Source organism: Podarcis filfolensis (assembly GCF_964270895.1).
Source record: "Podarcis filfolensis genome assembly, chromosome: 7".
Classification (NCBI taxonomy): Eukaryota; Metazoa; Chordata; class Lepidosauria; order Squamata; family Lacertidae; genus Podarcis; species Podarcis filfolensis.
In genome coordinates this window covers 71,539,508-71,559,398 of record NC_139603.1, presented here as the reverse complement: position 1 = coordinate 71,559,398, position 19,891 = coordinate 71,539,508, and the positions used below count along the sequence as shown (strand labels likewise).

The 19,891-nt window shown below is 46.6% G+C and overlaps 1 protein-coding gene across 1 annotated transcript; it reads left to right on the top strand.

Moving 5' to 3' along the window:
- The first annotated feature begins 1,011 nt into the window (after nucleotides 1-1,011).
- On the top strand, nucleotides 1,012-12,426 carry TMEM74 (transmembrane protein 74). The gene is made up of 2 exons (XM_083622288.1): nucleotides 1,012-1,148; nucleotides 2,160-12,426. The coding sequence occupies exon 2, from the start codon at nucleotides 2,329-2,331 to the stop codon at nucleotides 3,298-3,300; it is 972 nt and encodes a 323-aa protein (XP_083478414.1). The 5' UTR covers nucleotides 1,012-1,148; nucleotides 2,160-2,328; the 3' UTR covers nucleotides 3,301-12,426.
- The last annotated feature ends 7,465 nt before the right edge of the window (nucleotides 12,427-19,891 follow it).

The following is a 19,891-nucleotide window of genomic DNA, read 5'->3' as shown; positions in this document are numbered from 1 at the left end:
ATTCTATCCTTCCTGAGAGGAGCTCAGGGATATGGTTCCCTCTCCCCATTTTATCCTCCCAACAAACCCATGAAGTAGGTTAGGCAGAGGCAGTGATTGGCTCAATATGCACCAGACCAGCTTCTCTCTCCTGTTAGAAACCAACAAGAGGTGTGCATTCCAAATGTCCAAATGCACCTGCATGTTGCCTTTTGTGTCTTGATAAAACAGCCATTGCTTTTTCCACCTGCCTTGCCCCACCCTCCAGCCTTCATAAGGGGGCTGTTTCCAGAGGAAGAACAGTGAGGGGGGAGGTGCTGTAGTGCTTTGGGAATCATATAATATGACTTTTGTTGTGGTTTTGCTGTTTCGTTTTCCCTTTTTTCAGTTGCTGCAGTTAATAGGGTTTGATAGGAGAGGGTTGGTCGTCCTACTGATGAATTGTGATGTTCTATTATGTCGCGGTTATTTATTGTTTGTGAGCCGCTTTGCCACTGGCGTGAGTGAAAAGCGACATAGACAGATCTGTTAGGGATGCTTTAGTTGAGATTCCTGCATTACAGCGGGTCGGACTTTATGACCCTTGGGGTCCCTTCCAAGTCTACAGTTCTACGATCCTATGATCATGAATGAATGAGCAATAGTTGAGGTGGAGAGGTAAGGAAACCACAATGAAATACGGAACGGATCTTGCTGAATTGCGCCCATCCCCGGCGGCAACTCTGCTTTCTCGCTCCTGCGCGAAACTCCCTATGCGATCCTAAACCTCTGCGGCCGGCACTAACTCGCTTGTTTACGGGCGGGGAGGGCGGCACTCTGCACATGCTCGAAGGACGTCGCTTCATGGCTTCCCACGCGCCGAGAGACCAGCTCTGCCGGCGGCCTCTCACTCTGTCCGCGCCACCACCATCCCGGGCTGCCCACGCAGGAACTTGCCTCCGGACCCTGCCGCCTGCCCGCCTCTCCTCCCCTTGCAGGACTACGTCTCCCAGCATGCACCGCGAGCTCCTCCCTCCCTCCCTCCCTCCCCCACGAGCCCCTCGGGAGGCGGGCGGAGCAGCGTGCGGGAGGAGGGCGGCCGCCAGGACTTCTTGGCGAGACTTCAGCGGGATGGGCTGTGCCGCGCCTCCGCCGCCGCCGCCGGGTGGGCGCAAACTGAGCGGGGAAAGGTATGTCCGGAGAAAGGGAATGAAGGGGAGCCAGCTGCCGGGGCCACCCGAGTCCGCCTCCTGACGACCCTTAGAAACGCGTCCGCCTGGAGTTTGCACGCAGACCCCGGGGAGGAAAAAGCAGGGAACGGTCTCGGTGGTGCCAGCCTGGGCTGTGACACGGCTTTTGGGGGGCATCCCGCACCCCAGTCTGTTGGCACGGGCGCCCAGAAGGCAGCAGCTCTCCGGGGATGTAATTCATAATAATTATATTTTGCTTCATAGATGGATGGATAGATAGATAAAAGTCCATGCTCGGGTTTTTTTTCCTCCCCCACCCCCTTTCTTTAAGGTCAGTGGGTTGTTCTTTAATTTTTTTCATGCTCCCAAGTTTTCTCTCTGCCTTGCAAGCAGCGCATCGTTCCTCTCCGTTTCTTTGCATCCTCTGTCTTTGAGGAGCATAATTTCATTGCAAGCGTGGCGGGTGTGTGTGTGTGTGTGTGTGTTTTAATCGGAGCTGGAGATCTGCTTCAGAAAGTGCTCCTTTCCCTCCTCCTGGGATTATCAGATTTCCACAAGAGAATAGAGATCCTGGATTTGCCGAGCTACAAGGGATTTGCGGGCTTCTTCCTAATTAGACTCCGCATTTGAATGTGGACTCCCCCACCCCCCAGTTTAGTTCTTTCTTGAGTTTGCACTTTCCTCCGTTTGAAACTTGATGGTCTTTGCCATTCAGGGGGAAGCTATGGGTATATATTTATGCCTCCCCTTTATTTCCGATGGGTTCTTTCTGTAATTGGATAGCGGTGTCAAAGGTTGATTAGAGTTCCTAATAGATTTGAGTTCGGCAAGCGGATTTCGGCTTTAAGTGCTTGATTAAAACAATCGCATTTGTTGTTTGCCTGCCATGCGCACACATGCACACAAATGTACCCACACGCTGGACAAAATCAGAATAATGAGTCTGTATTAGCCTCATAATATATCTTGATGATGAAGCTGTCTTCTCCCCCTACCCCTTTCTATTTGCAGATTGAAAAGGAATGCTTGTCCAAGGAAATTTGTTTAATTGGGTAGTGGCTGAAACAGTGTCCCAGCTAAAACAGTGGCTGGAGAACAGTAGATTGCTTCAGTTGGCCAACTGCTCTTTCACGCTTGATGGCGAGGTTGGAATTGTCACTGTTTACTGAAGCATGGGCTTATGAATGGTAAACCACGGCTAGTTCAAGGGGGCTTCCCGATGGCATGTGTGGAGCTTCTGTACCTCACCAAAGAGGGTGGTCAGTCCGATCAGTGTCAGAATATGGACTGGAGCATGCCTACTCCCTCTGGTCAAGGACAGCCCGGTGAAAGTGTAGGAAGGACTGCAACCATATCCATGGCTGCTGAGTGCTGCGAGAGGCACTGCAAAGCCATCCAAAGGTCAGATCTTGCTGAAGCCCCTCTTTCCTTCACCACTGGTTCCTCACCATGCCCAGAATTTACAACCACAGGTGAGATCACCTGCCATCCCAGCTTTCCCAAAGAAGCAAAGGAGGCAACCCAACAGAGAGCTTGCTGCTGCGAATCAGAGACATCCTTCACTTTCGTGGACGAAAATGTCAACAATCTGGACTACGCAGGACGTCTTGCCCACAAGAGCTGCTGCCAAGGCCAGGATCTCATTCCCCATCCCGACCCTGCTGGAGAGATGCCCCTCGAATGGCCCTACGATCCACCCTCGCTGATTTCCGAGGAAAACGATGATGCCGCCTCAGAAGCTGATGGAGGAAAGTCAATAGACTATGGCTTCGTCAGTGCCATCTTCTTCCTGGTCAGCGGGATATTGCTAGTGATCGTTTCCTACGTGGTCCCCAGGGACGTGACCGTGGATCCCAGCACGGTGGCGGCAAGGGAAATGGAGCGGCTGGAGAATGAGAGCGCCAAGATTGGGGCTCACCTGGATCGTTGTGTGATTGCTGGGCTCTGCCTTTTAACGTTGGGGGGCGTAGTACTGTCCAGTTTGCTCATGATCTCTATGTGGAAAGGCGAGCTCTACAGGAGAAGCAGGTTTGCAGCCTCCAAGGAATCGGCCAAGCTCTACGGCTCCTTTAATTTCCGAGTGAAATCTTCCACCAACGATAACATGGAGTTATCGTTAGTTGAGGAGGATGCTCTTGCCGTAGATAGTTAGGACGTCCTTGGCACTCTGAGGCAGCAAAGGATGAAGAACGTAATTGTCATTACATGAAACCAAATGAAGCTTAAAATAGCAAGCGCCGTCCGTTGAAGAGTATCTTTTCCTAGCCCATTGAAATGGTATGTTTGTGTTCTGTAGATGTCGTAGTCTTGGACAAGAAAACAAAAGAGATAATATTCGAAATAATGCATACTTGGGATTCAGAGTGATTGAAAATGGCCCTTTTGGTGTTTATGGAAATTCTTCGGTGGCTGATGTCCATTGAAACTGCTAGAGCCACATTCAAACCCTGCATTTAAAGCTCTGTGATTCCACTTTAAACAGAGTTCCCTGGGAAGAGGGATAATTGATTGTGAAACCACACTGGGGATTGTAGCTGTGGGAGGGGAACAGGAGTCTTCTATCAACTCTCAACACCCTTACCAAACTACAGCTCCCAGAGTTCTTTGGGGGAAGCCATGACTGCTTAAAGTGGCTTACATTTATTGCTTTAAATGTAGGGTGTGGATGTGGTTGTGGTGTACATGCAATAACAGTAGAACTTGGATTGCCATTGGCTGGCAGCCCCACCCCCCAGTGAAGGTCTAGGAGCTGCCCTTTCCATTTTCCACAGCACCATTTGTAAGTGTCACTCCAGGGCTTTGTGGGGAATTAAAATGACATGTCCTTAATCTGCACTGGGGCCTGCCATCTTAATACCCCACAGTACCCCAAAGCGACATTGCATCAGGGTCCCTGTAGAAAAAAAAAGGGTGGTGTGGTGCTATAAGCAATGAATGTTTAAGGGGGGCACGGGTAAGGTGTCAGCAGTGGGCTTTGCTGGGCTGCCAGGATTCCAGGAGATGCCCACTCCCACTATTGAAACTTACATTGGCCTGAGTTCTTGGTGTGCTTTTTTCTTGGTATATTTAATAACAAGAACTCCAACTTATTTAACGTTATTCAAGGCTGGCTGGTGGCATTGCCCATGCATTGCAGGATCAAGTGGTGGCTTATGTGTGAAACTGTGTCATCGCAGACAGAGCCTCCATGTGGCCTCTTCAGTGCAATGGTTTTCAGCCGAGTCAGGCCACACAATCAGCTGAGATGTGCACATCAACCAAGATCAGAGATGTCAAGTCTTGTGTGTGTGCGAACCAGGACTTGATGAGCCGGCAGCTGAATGCGTGGACTCACTCCACCGGATAACATCGTGTCTATGGCAAGAAGAAGGCTGTGTCTGTGTGATGTCAACATTCACATGTGCACACCATTTCTTCCATGCTATGGTCATCAAACGGTGCATATGTGAATTGTCTGTAAATAGCCAAGAGGTGTCTGCATTACAGTTAAGGTAATGGGAGATATCACAAAGGTTCTGTATTTGCAAAGGCCCTTTCACACAGAGAAGGGGCAAACGAGATCTTCAGGTCCAAATAAACATTTGTAGCATTGCAGCCTGAACATGAGAACTGCCATAGCTCCAGCTTAAGCATCTGTTAGGTGTACAGAAGGTCTCTGGATCAATTTCTGGCATCTCAAGGTAGTGGTGGGCAAATCTTCTTGCTTGGAACCCTGGAGGGCCACTGCCAGTCAGTGTAGGCAATACTGAGCTAAATGGGCCAATGGGCTGACTCGGAGTAAGTCAACTTCCGATGTTCCTATGCATCCAAAGAAGAGTGATGCAGAATCAGATCAAAAGCCCATCTAGCCCAGCTTCCTGTTTTCGCAGATGCCCACAGAATGTGAGCACAACAGCATTTCTTTACTTGAGATTCCCAGCAACTGGTTTTCGGAGGCATGCTGTGCCCAACAGTAGAGACAGAACATAACCATCACAACTGCTAGCCACTTACTGCCTTATTTATTGTTTTATTATTTATTGCATTAGTTGGTTGCTATTTAAAACAAAGGTTCAAATCAACTTACCTAGGATGTATCCAAACCCCTTTTAAAGCAGTCTGAGTTGGCCATAAGTACATCCTTCTGTAGAGAGTTCCACAGTTTAACTGTGTGCTTCCTTTTGGTCTGCCCTGAATTGTCCAACAATCAGCTTCAGTGGATGACCCCACATTATAGGATAATGAAAGAGACAGGGAAACTTCTATCCACATCCTTCATGTAATGCATCATTTCATACACCTCTGTCGTGTCCTTTCTTACCTTTTTTTCCCCAAGTTAAAAAAAATAAAAATCAGCAAGGGTTATTATTCTCTATGCTTGAAAATTTTACCTTTAATAATGCTTTCCGCCAGTTTTCTCAGGACAGATGTGAAGTAACAGCCCTGTAATTTTATGGATTCCCCCTGGATCCATTTAAAAATTGGTGTTACTTTGGTTGCATTCCAGGTGCAGAAACTGATCTTAGGGACAAGTCACAGATGTTTGTTAGAAGGCTAGCAGTTTAACATTTGAGTTCTTTAAGAACTGTCAGGTAGCTATCACCTGGACCACGTGACTTGCCTGTTTTTAATTTGTCAGGAAGGTGTGGAATATGGTCTCTTGTTACCACTATTTACCACAGACTGCCTTCCTTATTCAGGCACAGATAACTGCCTTACATTTTCCACAGGGAGCTAGTATGAGTTTCTCACTTGAAGCTGGCACTCGGAGATGACATTTTGGTGTTCCAAATTGCGCTAACTTTCTTGTTGTGTGTTAAAATAATTGCTTGGTGGCATTTTCATCTGGCTAAGTCCACATTTCTCTACCCATCCCTTCCATGCTTCGTATAAAGCATTTAATACTCTCTGTCACTCTAAAAACCATAAACTGTAACAGCCTACATGAAAGGTTATTAACAGACAGTGGCAATATGCTAAGGGGCACCAGTAACCAAGCCCCAGGAGAGTCATCCGGTATCGGCAATTAAAGACTGGAGCATTCAATTTCAATTTGGGTGGATTTTTTTACTCTGCTTATCAGGGGTGCAATGTTTTTTTCCTGCTTATACCTGCACATCTATGTGAGATATAAAACTCCTTTAAGCCCCATGAATCATTTAGTCATTAGATTTATAACCCTTCCTGCCCTTGAAGGCTTGGGGAGGTCAGCTACCTTACAAAAAAATATTCTAAAGTGGATGCCTTTGATAATCGCCCTGTTTATCATCAGTTGTTGTCCCCGTGTATTTGACCATTCAGAACTTCTGAAAGATGCCGTACTCTAGTCATTTGCAATGTGGCGATTGGAACTGGGGGTTTTTAGAACAAAATTCAAATAAGGAACACATGAGGCACTGCAGAATATAACAGAGTGTCAAGCAGTCGTGCAAGTTGTGTTGCATAAGTGTCCATCAAAACATGCCAGCCGGTGCAAATCTGTTCATTTCAATGGGGCTTATCTAGAAGAATTTGCTGCTAATCAGACCCAAGATCTATAGCCAGCTAGGCTTTGTACGCTTCTTCCACAATGTTTTCTCTACCTTATTTTAATCCTAAACTCTTTGGTAAAAGGAATTTTCCAATATACACCTTATCATTTAATATACAGTTGTTGGGGAGGGTCGTGTACAAAGTGCTTGTCTGCCTGCCCCTAAATACATGTGCTGTTTGTATTAAGTATCCATTGATGACCAATCAAGAGCCATTGTGATGCTGTGGTCATGGAACCAACCCTACCGTTGGGCAGAGTGAGGTTTCTGATGCTCGGTGTTATTAAAGGGAAGCAAATTGAGAGTCATTTAATTTTTAATTTTTTATTCTATTTTTACTGCCAAGAAGGGAGAGAGGCACTTGTGGGATTTTCCACCTCAGGTGCCCAAATAATTTTACTGGCTTAGGGTACCAAGAACCTTCAATTTGCGGGCATAGGAACACCATTTGCTGGTCTGCCTCGGGCAGCAAAATATCTTGAGCCAACCCTGAGTGGTTTAAGTATCAGACTGACACCAGATAGATAGATTTGGATTCATATCGCTGGCCAGCCACAAACCTTATTTTGAGTCATTTTCGGTCAGTCATTATCTCAGCCTAGCCAATCTCAGAGGGCTGGCCATTTACTGAGAGTATGCGTTTAGTGTGTGCCTGAAAGAAAGCTTGAGAATGGCTGTCGCCACTTTCCCCCTGAGGGAATTTGGTGGGGTTGGTGGGGATGGGAGGGGCTCTCCACCCTGATGTATTCTTGAGCTCTTTTGAAGAAAATAAAAGCCAGATTGCAGATTGCTTGCATAAGCTTCTTATACCACCACCAGTGTTTGTTTTGTTGTTTATTTATTTGTTGCACTTATATCTCACCTTTTTTATCCAAGGAGCTCAAGGTGGCATGCATAGTTATCCCCACAACAATCTTGAGAGGCAGAGACTGACCCAAGGTCACCAAGTGAGCTTGATGGCCGAGTGGCGATTTGAACCCTGGTCTCCCAGACCCTAGCCCAAGGGTAGGCAACCTAAGGCCCGGGGACCAGATGCGGCCCAATCGCCTTCACAGTCCGCGGATGGTCCAGGAATCAGCTTGTTTTTCATGAGTAGAATGTGTCCTTTTATTTAAAAAGCATCTCTGGGTTATTTGTGGGCCATAGGAATTCATTCATATTTTTTTTCTACAAAATATAGTCCGGCCCACCACATGGTCTGAGGGAGGGTGGACCGGTCCACAGCTGCAAAAGGTTGCTGACCCCTGCCCTAGTCCAACACTCTGGCCACTAGACCACACTGTAGGAGTTCTAGGTGCTGGAGTGGATCTGCTTATAGTTCATGGGTAAGGAATCTTTGGCCCTTTGAACCTTTGCTGTACTACAGCTCCCATCATTTCTGGCCATTGACCATGGTGACTGAGGTCAATGGTACCTGGAGTCCAACAACATATGAGGTATCTGAAGAAGTGTGCATGACCAACTTAGTTGGTCTCTAAGGTGCTACTGGACAATTATTTATTTTTTTATGTATTTCGACTGCGTCAGACCAACATGGCTACCTACCTGAATCTAGAACATATGAGGGGTGACTGGTCCCCTACCCCGGCTGTAGTACCTGGAACCCACTGCCACAAGATCCAGGGCCCTCAGAACATTTTAGTTTCTAAGCTGTGTAGACTCCCTGGATTTTCCTTCGGTATTATTATTCTTTAAGGGCTATTGAAACATGAAAACCAGGCCTCTCTTAAGAGCACTGCCTAAGCAGAGCTTCTCGAGACAGTAATAATAATTAGAGCTAAAATCTCATTTTACATTTGAATAAAGATCCAGGCTAATGGGCCTTTCCCAATCCCAACAGAATGCTTCTGGGAACCCATTTGTCTTCTGTGTACACTTTCTTGTAAGAGGATTCAAACCCCCTAACCCCCCCCCCCCAGGCAATTGCAGAGTGCTTGGCTGCACAAACCTGTGCTGGATTGGTGGGTGTTGTTATTATTTGCATTTGTAATTTTTTTTAAAAAAAATACCCAAGTGTCTTAACAGGGTAAAACATGTAATAAATGCCTGTTGTGGCAACTGATGCAGAAGACCTGTGATGTAGCCCATCACTATTACTGAAAGCAGACGGGGACCTACAGACTCAAACCAGAGTCATGCCCTTTATAACAGTAATGGGGAAGATGCGGTCCTCCACATGTTGCTCACATCATCCCTGACTGTGTTGGATGGGAACTGGAGTCCAGTAACATCCGAAGGGCCACAGGTTCCCAGCTCCCAATTTCTACATTCCTCAGCCAGTTTGGCTGCTCCCAGGAACAAGTGGCCTCCCTTCCATGTTTGCATATCATACAAGCAACATTGGCTCTCAGTGTGCATATAACACACAAACACACATGGAAACATACAGGTCAAAGTTTCCCCTGCTTTCCAGGATCTAGGAAAAAGGGAATCTGCCTTATAAGAAGTCAGACATTTGTCCATCCAGCTCAGTCTTGTCAACTCTTACCAGTAGCAGTTATCCAGGCTCTCAGGCAGGCAAGATTTCTGCTACATGATCTTTTTATCTGGAAATGCCAGAGGGTCAAACCTTGGAGATCCTGGATGCCAGTTGTGCTCTGCAACTGAGCTGTTATCTCCAACCATGTACAGCAGGGATGGAGAATCCACGGAACACCTGATGTTGTTGGACTGCAATCCCCACCATCCCTGACCACTTGGCCATGCGGGTGGGGGCTGATGGGAGTTGGAGTCCAGCAACATCTGGACGGCCCCAGGTTCTTGACCTCAAGGTACAGATAGTCCCGCTAACCCTTATATCCTGGGTTCCAAGTCATGTAGAAAGCACTTGGGGTCACTTGAACTTACAGTTCCACCATCGGCAAAGCACAGTGGGCTCTTAAACTGCTGCATATGGTATCTGTTAGTGGACAGTGACTGGATTTGTCTGCAGTGGCTCACCATCAGAATAGCTCAATTTTCAATGGGCTGCCATAAGCATCCATCAAAATGCAGGCTAAAATTCCATGAAAGATGTGTGCAGTTGTACTACTGTAATACAATCAGTCCCTCGGAATGCAAATCTGCTTTCTAGCTTGGTTTTCCTTCACTGATTCAGAATGTAAGTATTTCTCTTATAAGAATGGGTAGGTGTCAGGTATGGGTACATAAATCAGGATTTGTGCAATCGTGGCTGTGCATCTCTGTACCTGAAAGTCACTTTTTGATGAAGTTAGCAGAAGAAAACAAAAATGGAGAGAATAATGAACTCCATGGAATTGTGAAATTAGATGGAACAGTGCAATATCAGAAGCATGCATACATCAAACAATTAAACACTGGTATCCTGGAGAAATTAGCAGATGAAATGAGCCTGATGCCTATAAGGAAATGGAGAATTGGTGCAAACCCACCTTCAATCATCTCGGGTGATAGGGAACGGTCATAGCAAGAGGGGCGTTAAGAGGCGTTTATCCAAACAAATCATGGGGGTGTTGGTACCTCTTTAATGAGGCGCTAGTTCTTGCGAGAAGAATGCAAGAAGATGGACGCTAATTGGGACAATGGCGGACAGCTGTAGACTGTGCCAGCATCTCATGCTATTTTCCACGAGCAATTGCACAAAAGTGTCATGCTGCAGTCATCTCTTTCCTTGAGCGAGGTGATAGCTACAAACTTTGTTACTATTTATTTTAAAATTATTGTCTTATGTTCATATCCTGCCTTTCTTCCATTATGGAACAGAAGTCAGTGGGCCTGTGATTCCCAGGCAGTCTCCCCTCCAGGCAATGACCAGGCCCCAACTTGCTTATCTAATAAACCAGAGGTGGAGAACCTCAGGCCCAGGGGCCAAATGTGGCCTTCCAGGCCTCTCTAGATTTCAGAACTCTCTCCACACCACACCCTTCTCTTTTTGCCTGGCTGGGAAATGTCCTTGAGCTCTGGCAATGAGAGGGATAGAGAGGGGCGTCAGAGCATGTGTAGAAACTGGCCTACTGCAGGAGGCCATTTGCTTGACCCACTTTGCCTTCTGATGCCACCCGCAACCTTGCCCTTGGAAGGTTGTTCAGCCTAAAAAAAGGCTCCCCACATCTTCAGTGCAGCCTTGCAAACAAGCCAACAAAAGTTACTAGCCTGCAAAAAGGAAAAAGCTCTTTGTCATCTTTCAGTCTGGTTCCATGTTGACTGTGGAAGAGCAGAAGTCCCATCTTCTGCATTGTAGGCTTCTAGCCTCTTGCGAAACTTTTTTTTTTTTTAAAGTTCCCTAGGGATGTGGGTGGCGCTGTGGGTTAAACCACAGAGCCTAGGACTTGCTGATCAGAAGGTCGGCAGTTTGAATCCCCCGACGGGGTGTGCTCCCGTTGCTCGGTCCCTGCTCCTGCCAACCTAGCAGTTCAAAAGCACGTCAAAGTGCAAGTAGATAAATCGGTACCGCTCCGGCAGGAAGGTAAACGGCGTTTCCATGCGCTGCTCTGGTTCGCCAGAAGCGGCTTAGTCATGCTGGCCACATGACCCGGAAGCTGTATGCCGGCTCCCTCGGCCAATAAAGCGAGATGAGCGCCGCAACCCCAGAGTCGGCCACAACTGGACCTAATGGTCAGGGGTCCCTTTACCCTTACCTTACCAGGCAGGCTTTTAGAAGAGAGACAGGGTGACCCATCCCTGCTCAAGCTACTCTCTTGTTCACCTCCATAGAATTCCTGATCACCTATGGCCACCAGGCCCATCGTTCAGTACAAGACTGACCTAGTAAATTATTGCTAGGAACTCCATTGCTTGTTCACTCCCTTTGGACAAGTGAACCCCTGTTGGTTGTAGTTACCAAAGTTATTCATTTCTTTGTCATAAATACTACAGAGCAAAAAGAAACGCAACAATCCTATTTTTACGTATTTGTGACTGCAGAGTATTAGAGCAGTTTTGTGTATTTGGGGACCCACCAAGCTAACTGCAAGCTTATCTGTTTGGACAGTCCCTAATTTCTAGCAAAACCAGGAGTTCTCAGTGGCCTCATTGTATGCTGAGCTGTGCTCAGTTTGGTGGCTCACAAACCTGTTCTATAGATTGCTATCCTAACTCCAATTACCTGGGAATAAGCCTCATTGAATTCAGTAGGACTCACTGTAGACTAGACATGGTTAGGATTTCACTGTGTGATGTCTTTAATAATCTGCTGTATCTTACAATGGGATGGGGTATTTAGTGAGGAGGAGGAGGAATGCATCATATGAACCGAGGCTCAGAATATCTGTGGGAATTACAGCATGCCTTAATACTGAATTCTGGCGCTAAGAATGAACACTGCCTTCTTATAGGCAACATTCTGATGCTTTATGCCATAAAGAAGGATTTGCAGAGAAGCACTTCCCTGATTGTAAATTAACTGTACCTAAATATGCGTTATTCTAACAATATTATTAGCAAACTCATGCTGGGTTAAAAAAGAAAAAAGAAATATCAGGCTTGCAGGGTGTTTGTACATGATTATCACTGATACTGCACTGTATAGGAAGGGACTGTTTAAGCATTCCCTATCCAGCCCCAATCTTGGTAAAAAAAAAGTTCTGCCTGATGCAGCAATTGGGTATTTTAAGGGTGGGGGCATTGATGTCAATGGGTGTTTTTAACCTAATACTATTGATGCAATAATAATTTAATAATTGTTTATTTATACCCTGCCCATCTGGCTAGGTTGCCCCAGACACTCTGGGCGGCTTCCAACACATAAAAACACAATAAAACATCAAACATTAATAGTAACAATCTGATCCAATAGAAAGGTCACGATAGCTTTAAAATAAACAACTTATATCAAACAAAGCAACATTCAACAGTACATCATAATCTAATAGTAAACAGTAAAATTAAACATCAGCAAATAACGATTAAACAGTTCGCACTTATCAACCACAATAAGGAATTGCCAAGCTATAATCAATAAAAATAACAGCAAATCACAATGCATAAAATACCACAAAACATACAAAACCATGTAATTGAGAAACAAAGAAACTTATAAAACTATTTTTTAAAAAAAAAAATATCCCTGAACTCTTCTTTCCAGCTGCTGCTACTGTTTTCAAAGTCACAGTCTGGGAAAGACTGGGTGGGTCAAGACAGGAGAAAAGTCATTTCCTGCTACAGAGAGAAAGGGATGATTTTTACCATGATTACTGCAGGAGATGGAGAGGGCATGAATATATTTTCCTCATGTGCTGCAGTTTATTGTCATTTATGTCATTAATGTAACATGTATTTAGACTCCGAGTTCTTTCTCTCTCTCTCTTTCCTTGCCTACCATTTAAGCATCTCTTGAGATAGAAACCGTGTGTTCATCAGCTAACACATGTATGGAAAGCAAGGAGGTCCAACGGTAGGTGGCGCCAGAGCCAACTCACTCTGTATTTGCCCCCATCTTCCTCCCTGCTGAGCACTCCAAGGGCAACTCCAAGGAGAAATAAGGCGGTGAGCCTTGCCCAGACTGGTTGTAAACAGGACAGCAGGCAGGTGAGGGAGTTGGCCAAGGGTAGAGTGAGGCTGGTGGAGCAGTGCTTTATGCACCCTAATGGACCAGCCCCTGTTGCTGCAAGCCCTGGAGAAGCAATGGGGCAGAGGGCAGCTCTGGAATCCCAGTTGTGGGGATAGCTGCAAGAAAAAAGAGGTGGTGTGGAAAGGCTAGAAGGTGTCTACTCTCTACATCTTGGGGAAATGGCAGTTGTGCTTTTCAGACACACAGAGGCTATCAAATATATGGTTCAGCCCTGGCCCCCTCCCACAGAATACCCTGGACATACAATCTTCTTCATGTCTACTCAGAAGTACATCCCATTCAATTCAATAGAAGTACATGCCATTCAATGGGAAGTGTAATGCTTCCACACTCAGCAATGTTATTCAGGGTCAGCCATTGCCTGCTCATTCAAAGGTTTACCTGGTGGATCAGGATCCTTGTTAAAAGTTTGAAATGCATTGTAGACATCACATGACTTAAGTTTCTAGCCCTCATCTTTTCTCTTTAAATCCTCAATTAGGTCGAGCCATCCTCACTTCAATTTTCTTCTGCCTCAGGATGAAATACTAACTTCGGAATCTATTTATTAAGCCTGTGGTAACCAGTAGTCATTTTCTAAGGATTTTTTGTCTATTTCTCCTTTTGCAAAAGGGTCTATTGACCTATGTTGAAGCAGCCAGGTTGATTTTGCAGAGTCCGCATTCTGAACCCATTCAAGGGCAAAAACGGGAAGTTTCAATGTGAGCTTTTCTGTAGTATCTGTGATGCCTTATTATAACGCAAAGATTAATAGTCTTCTGTAGAAATGTCAAATAAACATTTTAAAAAATCAATTTGTTGCCAGAGTGATTACTTTTTGTACCTCCCAGTATAGCATCATAATGTGGCTCTCGGGCTGCAAACCTATACCCACTTAGCTGGGAATAAACCTTGTTGAACTCAATGGGATATGTATAGGGTTGAATGAGGGGTCCCTTCCAACTCTACAATTCTATGAATCTATGAACAGGGTGAGCCCCAAAACATCACAGGTGTCAAAAGACAGGGTAAAGAGGTGTGTCTTCAAATAGATCAGAGCCTTTACTTATTTATTGGTCCCTTACCTTTCCTGCCCCGACCTGGCCACAGTGATCCATGCGACGGTCATCTCCAGGCTTGACTACTGTAATTCACTCTACACGGGGCTGCCCTTGAAGCTGTCCCAGAAACTCCAGCGGGTGCAGAATGCTGCAGCGAGACTCCTCACGGGGTCTCTGCCATGGGAGCATATTCACCCAGTGCTTTTCCAGCTGCACTGGCTCCCAGTGGAGTACAGGGTCAGATTTAAGGTGTTGGTTTTGACCTTTAAAGCCCTTCATGGCCTAGGACCCTCGTACCTACGGGACTGTCTCTCCCGGTATGCCCCACGGAGAGCCTTAAGGTCCATAAATAACAACACCCTAGTGGTCCCGGGCCCTAAGGAAGTTAGATTGGCTTCAACCAGAGCCAGGGCCTTTTCAACACCGACTCCGGCCTGGTGGAACGCTCTGCCTCATGAGACCAGGGCCCTGCAGGATCTGATTTCTTTCCGCAGGGCCTGTAAGACAGAGTTGTTCAAATTGGCTTGGAGCCAATTTGATTCCCTCCCCCTCTTTCTTTTTTTCTTTTTCCTTTCTCCTCCTGTGATGAGGCTGCATTTTCATATTTTAATGTTTCAATATTTTAATGTTGTATTTTAATCTTGTCTTTAAGTTGTATTCATTCAACTTGTTTTTATTATTGCTTGTTAGCCGCCCTGAGCCCGGCCTTGGCTGGGGAGGGCGGGGTATAAATAAAAATTATTTATTTATTTATTTATTTATTTAGTTATTTATTACATTTCTATCCCACCTTTCATCCAAGAAGACTCAAGTTAGCATAAAAGATTCTCTTCCTCCTCAGCTGAGGTGGATTCAGCTGAGAGATCATGGCTAGCCCAATGTTGCCCAGGGAACTCAATGGCTGAGTGCATTTGAACCCGGGTCCCAACCACAACTGCACCATAATGGTGCATGTCTTTGTACGGCATGGGAAAGTCGAGTCCTCCAACATTCCTCAGGAAATAGCGTTCCTGCTTTGACAGATATACATTAGGTAACCTCGGTGATAGTTGAATAATGCGTTTCCAGAGGCAAGATGAGCTATCTCCTTTGTCAAGAAGGCAATCAATTTGTCCCTTTTAAAAGTCTCTCAAAAAACGGTATTGTTCAGCTAGAATATAAATAAAATCTCTTATTCACAATTCCCCCCCCCCCCCGCCGTTTATCCATTTAACAAAATAGATTGAGCGGCTTTTTTTTTTTTACGCATCTAAATATGCTCTCTGCTCAAATGAAATAACAGCAGCACACACACACCAAGAACAGCAGCTGCCAAATAAACTGATGGAAGAAAATGCAGGGAAATATAAATAAAAGAGCTTGTCTGGGATTTTGGTATTGGTTTCTTCGGGGCTTAGCTGTGCACTTCAGAAAAACTGCTAAAGTGGATAAAGAAGTCAAGTATTCAAGAATAAACAGGGAGACTTTTTTAAAAAGGCAGTAGGGGGAAATGTGAGATAGGAGACTTTAATTGACTCTAGAATGCTGAGCTCTGGTTATGTAGAGAAAAGCGTAACCGCATCTGAGGCTTCAGTTCACCAGTGAAGGCAAGACTGGGATAGTTAGGCCTCCTTGGAAATAGTTTTCTGACTCCCAGAATAAGGCTGCATACACAGTGAACATGGAGAACACTTGGCCTCCCACAAAGAATCCAGGGGATTTGTTGTGGGTGCTGGGAATTGTAGCTGTGTGAGGGTTAAACTACAGTTCCTGTGCTTTAAAGGTATGATGTGTACTCAGCCATTGGCAAGGACTAGAGCAAGGTTTATCTTGCCTTGTCCGGATTGGTCCCACAGAGATCCCTCCATGGGCTGGATCGCATGTGTGCATGAGTGTGCACGCACCCACAATTTTCAGCATCTGCGCATGTGCAGACGCGAGTTCTGGCACCATGAAGTGAGTCCCCGTGCCGTGCTGTGTTGGTTTAGCGCAATGCGTGAGTGGGCGGCTCTGTTTGGGGGCGGCTCGTGGCCTGGTCAAATGATGTCCGCGGGCCACTTCTGGCCCATGGGCCTTAGGTTGGTGACCCCTGGACTAGAGAAAGGGTAGTGTCAGAGCTACCCTAGGTCCCAGCTCACAAAGGACCAACGCTGCTTCGTTGTTAAGTATAAAAGTCTTTATTGAAGTTCAGATTCACTTCCAGAGCCGCAGCGCGCAGCTCCACGTCTTAAGTGTCAGACCACTGATGCTCCGTCTGAGTCTCCTCCCCCTTGACACCAATTTAAGATTCTAGCCTTGCTCCACCTTCTCCGCTGCTCCTTCCTCCTCTGGGTCCGCCTGCCCGCCGGGGTTCCGCCCTTTCTAGCCTCTTCTCCCGCTGATTCCCCTGAGCCTTCTCCCTCCCTCCGGCGGGCTTTAGGAGCTGGTTCCCCATCCGGGTCTCCTGCTGTTCCGCGCACCTGCACATTTGAACTTGGCGCGCGCGCCCAGCCAGCAGCTTTCCTCCTGACCGTTCCACTGCTGCTGTCACTGCTTCCCCCATCGGGGGGGCTAGCTGCAACTGACCTCCCCTCCGTTGGAGGCGTGGTCAGCCCTGACTCCCTCTCTGGAGGAGACACTGCTTCTGACACATGTGACTCCTCCCCCCCACTACGCTCTGGTGGGGAAACTGGTCCCGATCCTCCACTGCTGCTTTGGGGTTCCCCTCTGGCTCCTTGTTTCTGGTGCGTCCCCCCTGGGACCCCCCTTGCCCTGACCATCGGCGCCCCCTTCTGGGAATCTTCTGATTCGCTGGAGAAGCTCATGGAATCTCTCGGGCCACTGTCATACTCCCCTACGCTGCCCTCGGATTCTTCCCCTTCGCTCTCCCAATCCTCTCTCCCTAGTGCTCCTGCTCCTGATTCCCTGACAGGTAGCTATCCTTTGTCCCTCTAGATCAGTTGTTCTCAACCTGTGGGTCCCCAGATGTTGTTGGACTACAACTCCCATCATCCCTGAGCGCCGGCCTTGATAGCTAGGGGTGATGGGAGTTGTAGCCCCTCAACATTTGGAGGGGATCATGCTGGCTACCTTTGTTCTAGACCAGCCTTTCTCCACCTGTGGGTCCCCAGATGTTGTTGGACTACAACTCCCATCATCCCTGACCACTGGTCATGCTGGCTAGGAATGATGGGAGTTGTAGTCCAACAACATCTGGGGACCCACAGGTGGAGAACCACTGCTCTAGATGTTGCTGAACTGCTGGACATTGGGCTGATGGGAATTGTGGTTGACTGGGCTGATGGGTGCGGTAGTTCAGCAACATCTGGAGGTCCAGTGGCTATGTCCCCCAGCACTCTTGCAATAACGTGAGTGTGGAAAGACGCTGATATTTTTTTCAAAATGTGAAAGGAAGGAGATTAGAGGGAGGGTGAAAAGCTAAGAGTTATCTGCACCATGGAAGAGCTGGAAAAAAAGAGCTGCTGAGGTTTCACTGTGTGACCTATGGGGGCAAGGTTGTAGCTGCTTTGGGTTGCAGAATCTCTGCCACTCAGAAGCCAGGAGAGTGGCAGCTTCCCGCAAGATCTCATGGAACTCTCACAAGATCTCATCGGAAGCTGGTGCCACACAACCCTAGGAAGTTCTGCCTCAGGTGGCAGAATGGGATGACCAGTCCTGGCAGAGTTTGATCACCTGCCTCCCTGGTGTGGTTTTCTTTTTCTTTCTTTTTTTAAATAGAAAATAGAAAAAACTTTCCTGGTGGAAACGCTGGTGTGCTTCCTGCAAGCACCCTGGGTAACCTATGGAAGGACACATAGGTAGACCGAGGGCTGCAGGTTCAGGGCAGACCCTTTTGCTCATTTGCAAGAAAGAAAATGTTCTGCAGGTTTAGTTTCACCTGACGAAGAGGGGCAGAATGAGATGTCCATCAGCAAATTGTCAGGTAAGTCTAGTAGGTATTGCATTGTATAAATAGCTGGCGTGAATAATTTACTAGGGAGAAGAAGTGTACGTTTTGTGCTGAACTGAGCTGGATTTAGTCCGATTGCTTTTTATTGGGGGCCGCTGCCGAGATCCTGACCTGGGGACTTATGTGCTCAGACGGAGCAAAATGAGCAAACCCAAATTCAGCATCTTAATTTGGGCAGTTTTGCTGCTGCCTGGCTCATTTCAAAGGGCACCTTCAGACTGGTGTTTTGTTGGGGGGTTGTGTGTTTTGCAACATGTACTTGACACAATAGCAGTGTGTTGCTAGTGGGCTTAGATTGCTTTAGGTTGTTCCAATGCTGCTGCTTTATTGCTGTCTGAAAGGGCTACAGTGCAACAAAAATAGAAGAAAAATAAATACAGGGAAGAGGGAGGTTGGTTTTTGTTGGTTACTATGTTATGTGTTTTGAGTTTTTATATTGTAAACAACTCTGGGATCCTCAAATGAAGGGCAGTATAGAAATCCAATAGATAAATAAACAGAACATTTATGTTATAAAACATTATTAAGTTTCCACAGGGAATTGTAGAGTGTGATTGGAAACAGCATTGAAAACAGGAACGTGTATGGCTGCCCCAATATCATAATGAACACATATCATCATGAAAGTACAGCAAAAAGGATGTCTGGGGAGGGGTCCTAATTTAAGGTTACCAGATTTTTTTCAAAGAATCGAGGGACACTTTTTTGGGGGGGGGAGTCATTTTTAAAAAGTTATTTTTTAAAAAAAGAAGTAATATCTTCTCTTCTGTAGTCTCTTCTGTTACGCGGCCTTCCTCTGTGCCCCAGCCTGCTCTCTTGGAGCACTAGCAGCCATGGAGTAGGCTTGGATTAGGCCTGGGCTCAGCCACGTGTCATTGCCCTCCCGCTGCTCTCCTACATCTCATCCTTAGCAGCGGCTGCAGCAGCGGCGTGGCAAGGTCGGGGCTCCCCTCTTTTTTCTCCTTCCTCTTTCTCTCTCTTCCTTCTCCTTCTCCTTTCCTCCTTCTCCCTGCATTGGCTCCGGGGTTTTCCAGGGTTGACACACTGGGCATCTCCAGTTCCCCCTTGGCAGTGATGGCAGCAGCGGCAGTCTCAGCAGCCCAGAGCCAGCCTGGTAGTGCAGTTGGCTCTGGCTGGCTTCAGGAGCTTCTCACTGCCATGGCGCCCGCCATTTTGCTTCACCAGAAGTCCTCATATGATGTGTCTTGTGCCGTTGAACCAATCACGCAACATTCATTCCCTACTAATAAATCTACGACACTTAAAATATAAATCTCGGGGCATTAAATGAAATCTGTGAACAGATTTTGTCCAGGGGCAGATTTGTAAATCTGGGGACTGTCCACGGGAAATGGGGATGTCGGGTAACCATACCCTAATTGAAATAAAAAGACAATTTATGGGGAGGGGGTGAATGCATCTCTAGAGAAGGAGAAAAGAGATGCCTTGCAAGCTATGGTCATTCCTCCTTTCAAAAGCAAAGAGACCGTTTTGATAAGAGTGTGCCTAGAGGACTGGGGAAAGGGCTGGAAACCAAGCCTTATGAGGAAGGGTTGAAAGAGTTGGCAACATTGGTTTAGATTACTGGGAGAAGTGATTGCTGTGCACCAATAACTGAAGGGTTATCACACAGAAGATGGAAGGAGAGGGAAGGTCTACAGCTTAGAGGCAGAACATCTGTTTTGCAGTGGTGGGTGGTCCCATTGGGACTGGTGAGGTGGGCAGAGTTAATTTCA

What these genes read in the sequence shown, in the direction of transcription:
- TMEM74 (XM_083622288.1), top strand. Translation starts at nt 2,329, where the DNA reads ATGAATGGTAAACCACGGCTAGTTCAAGGGGGCTTCCCGATGGCATGT.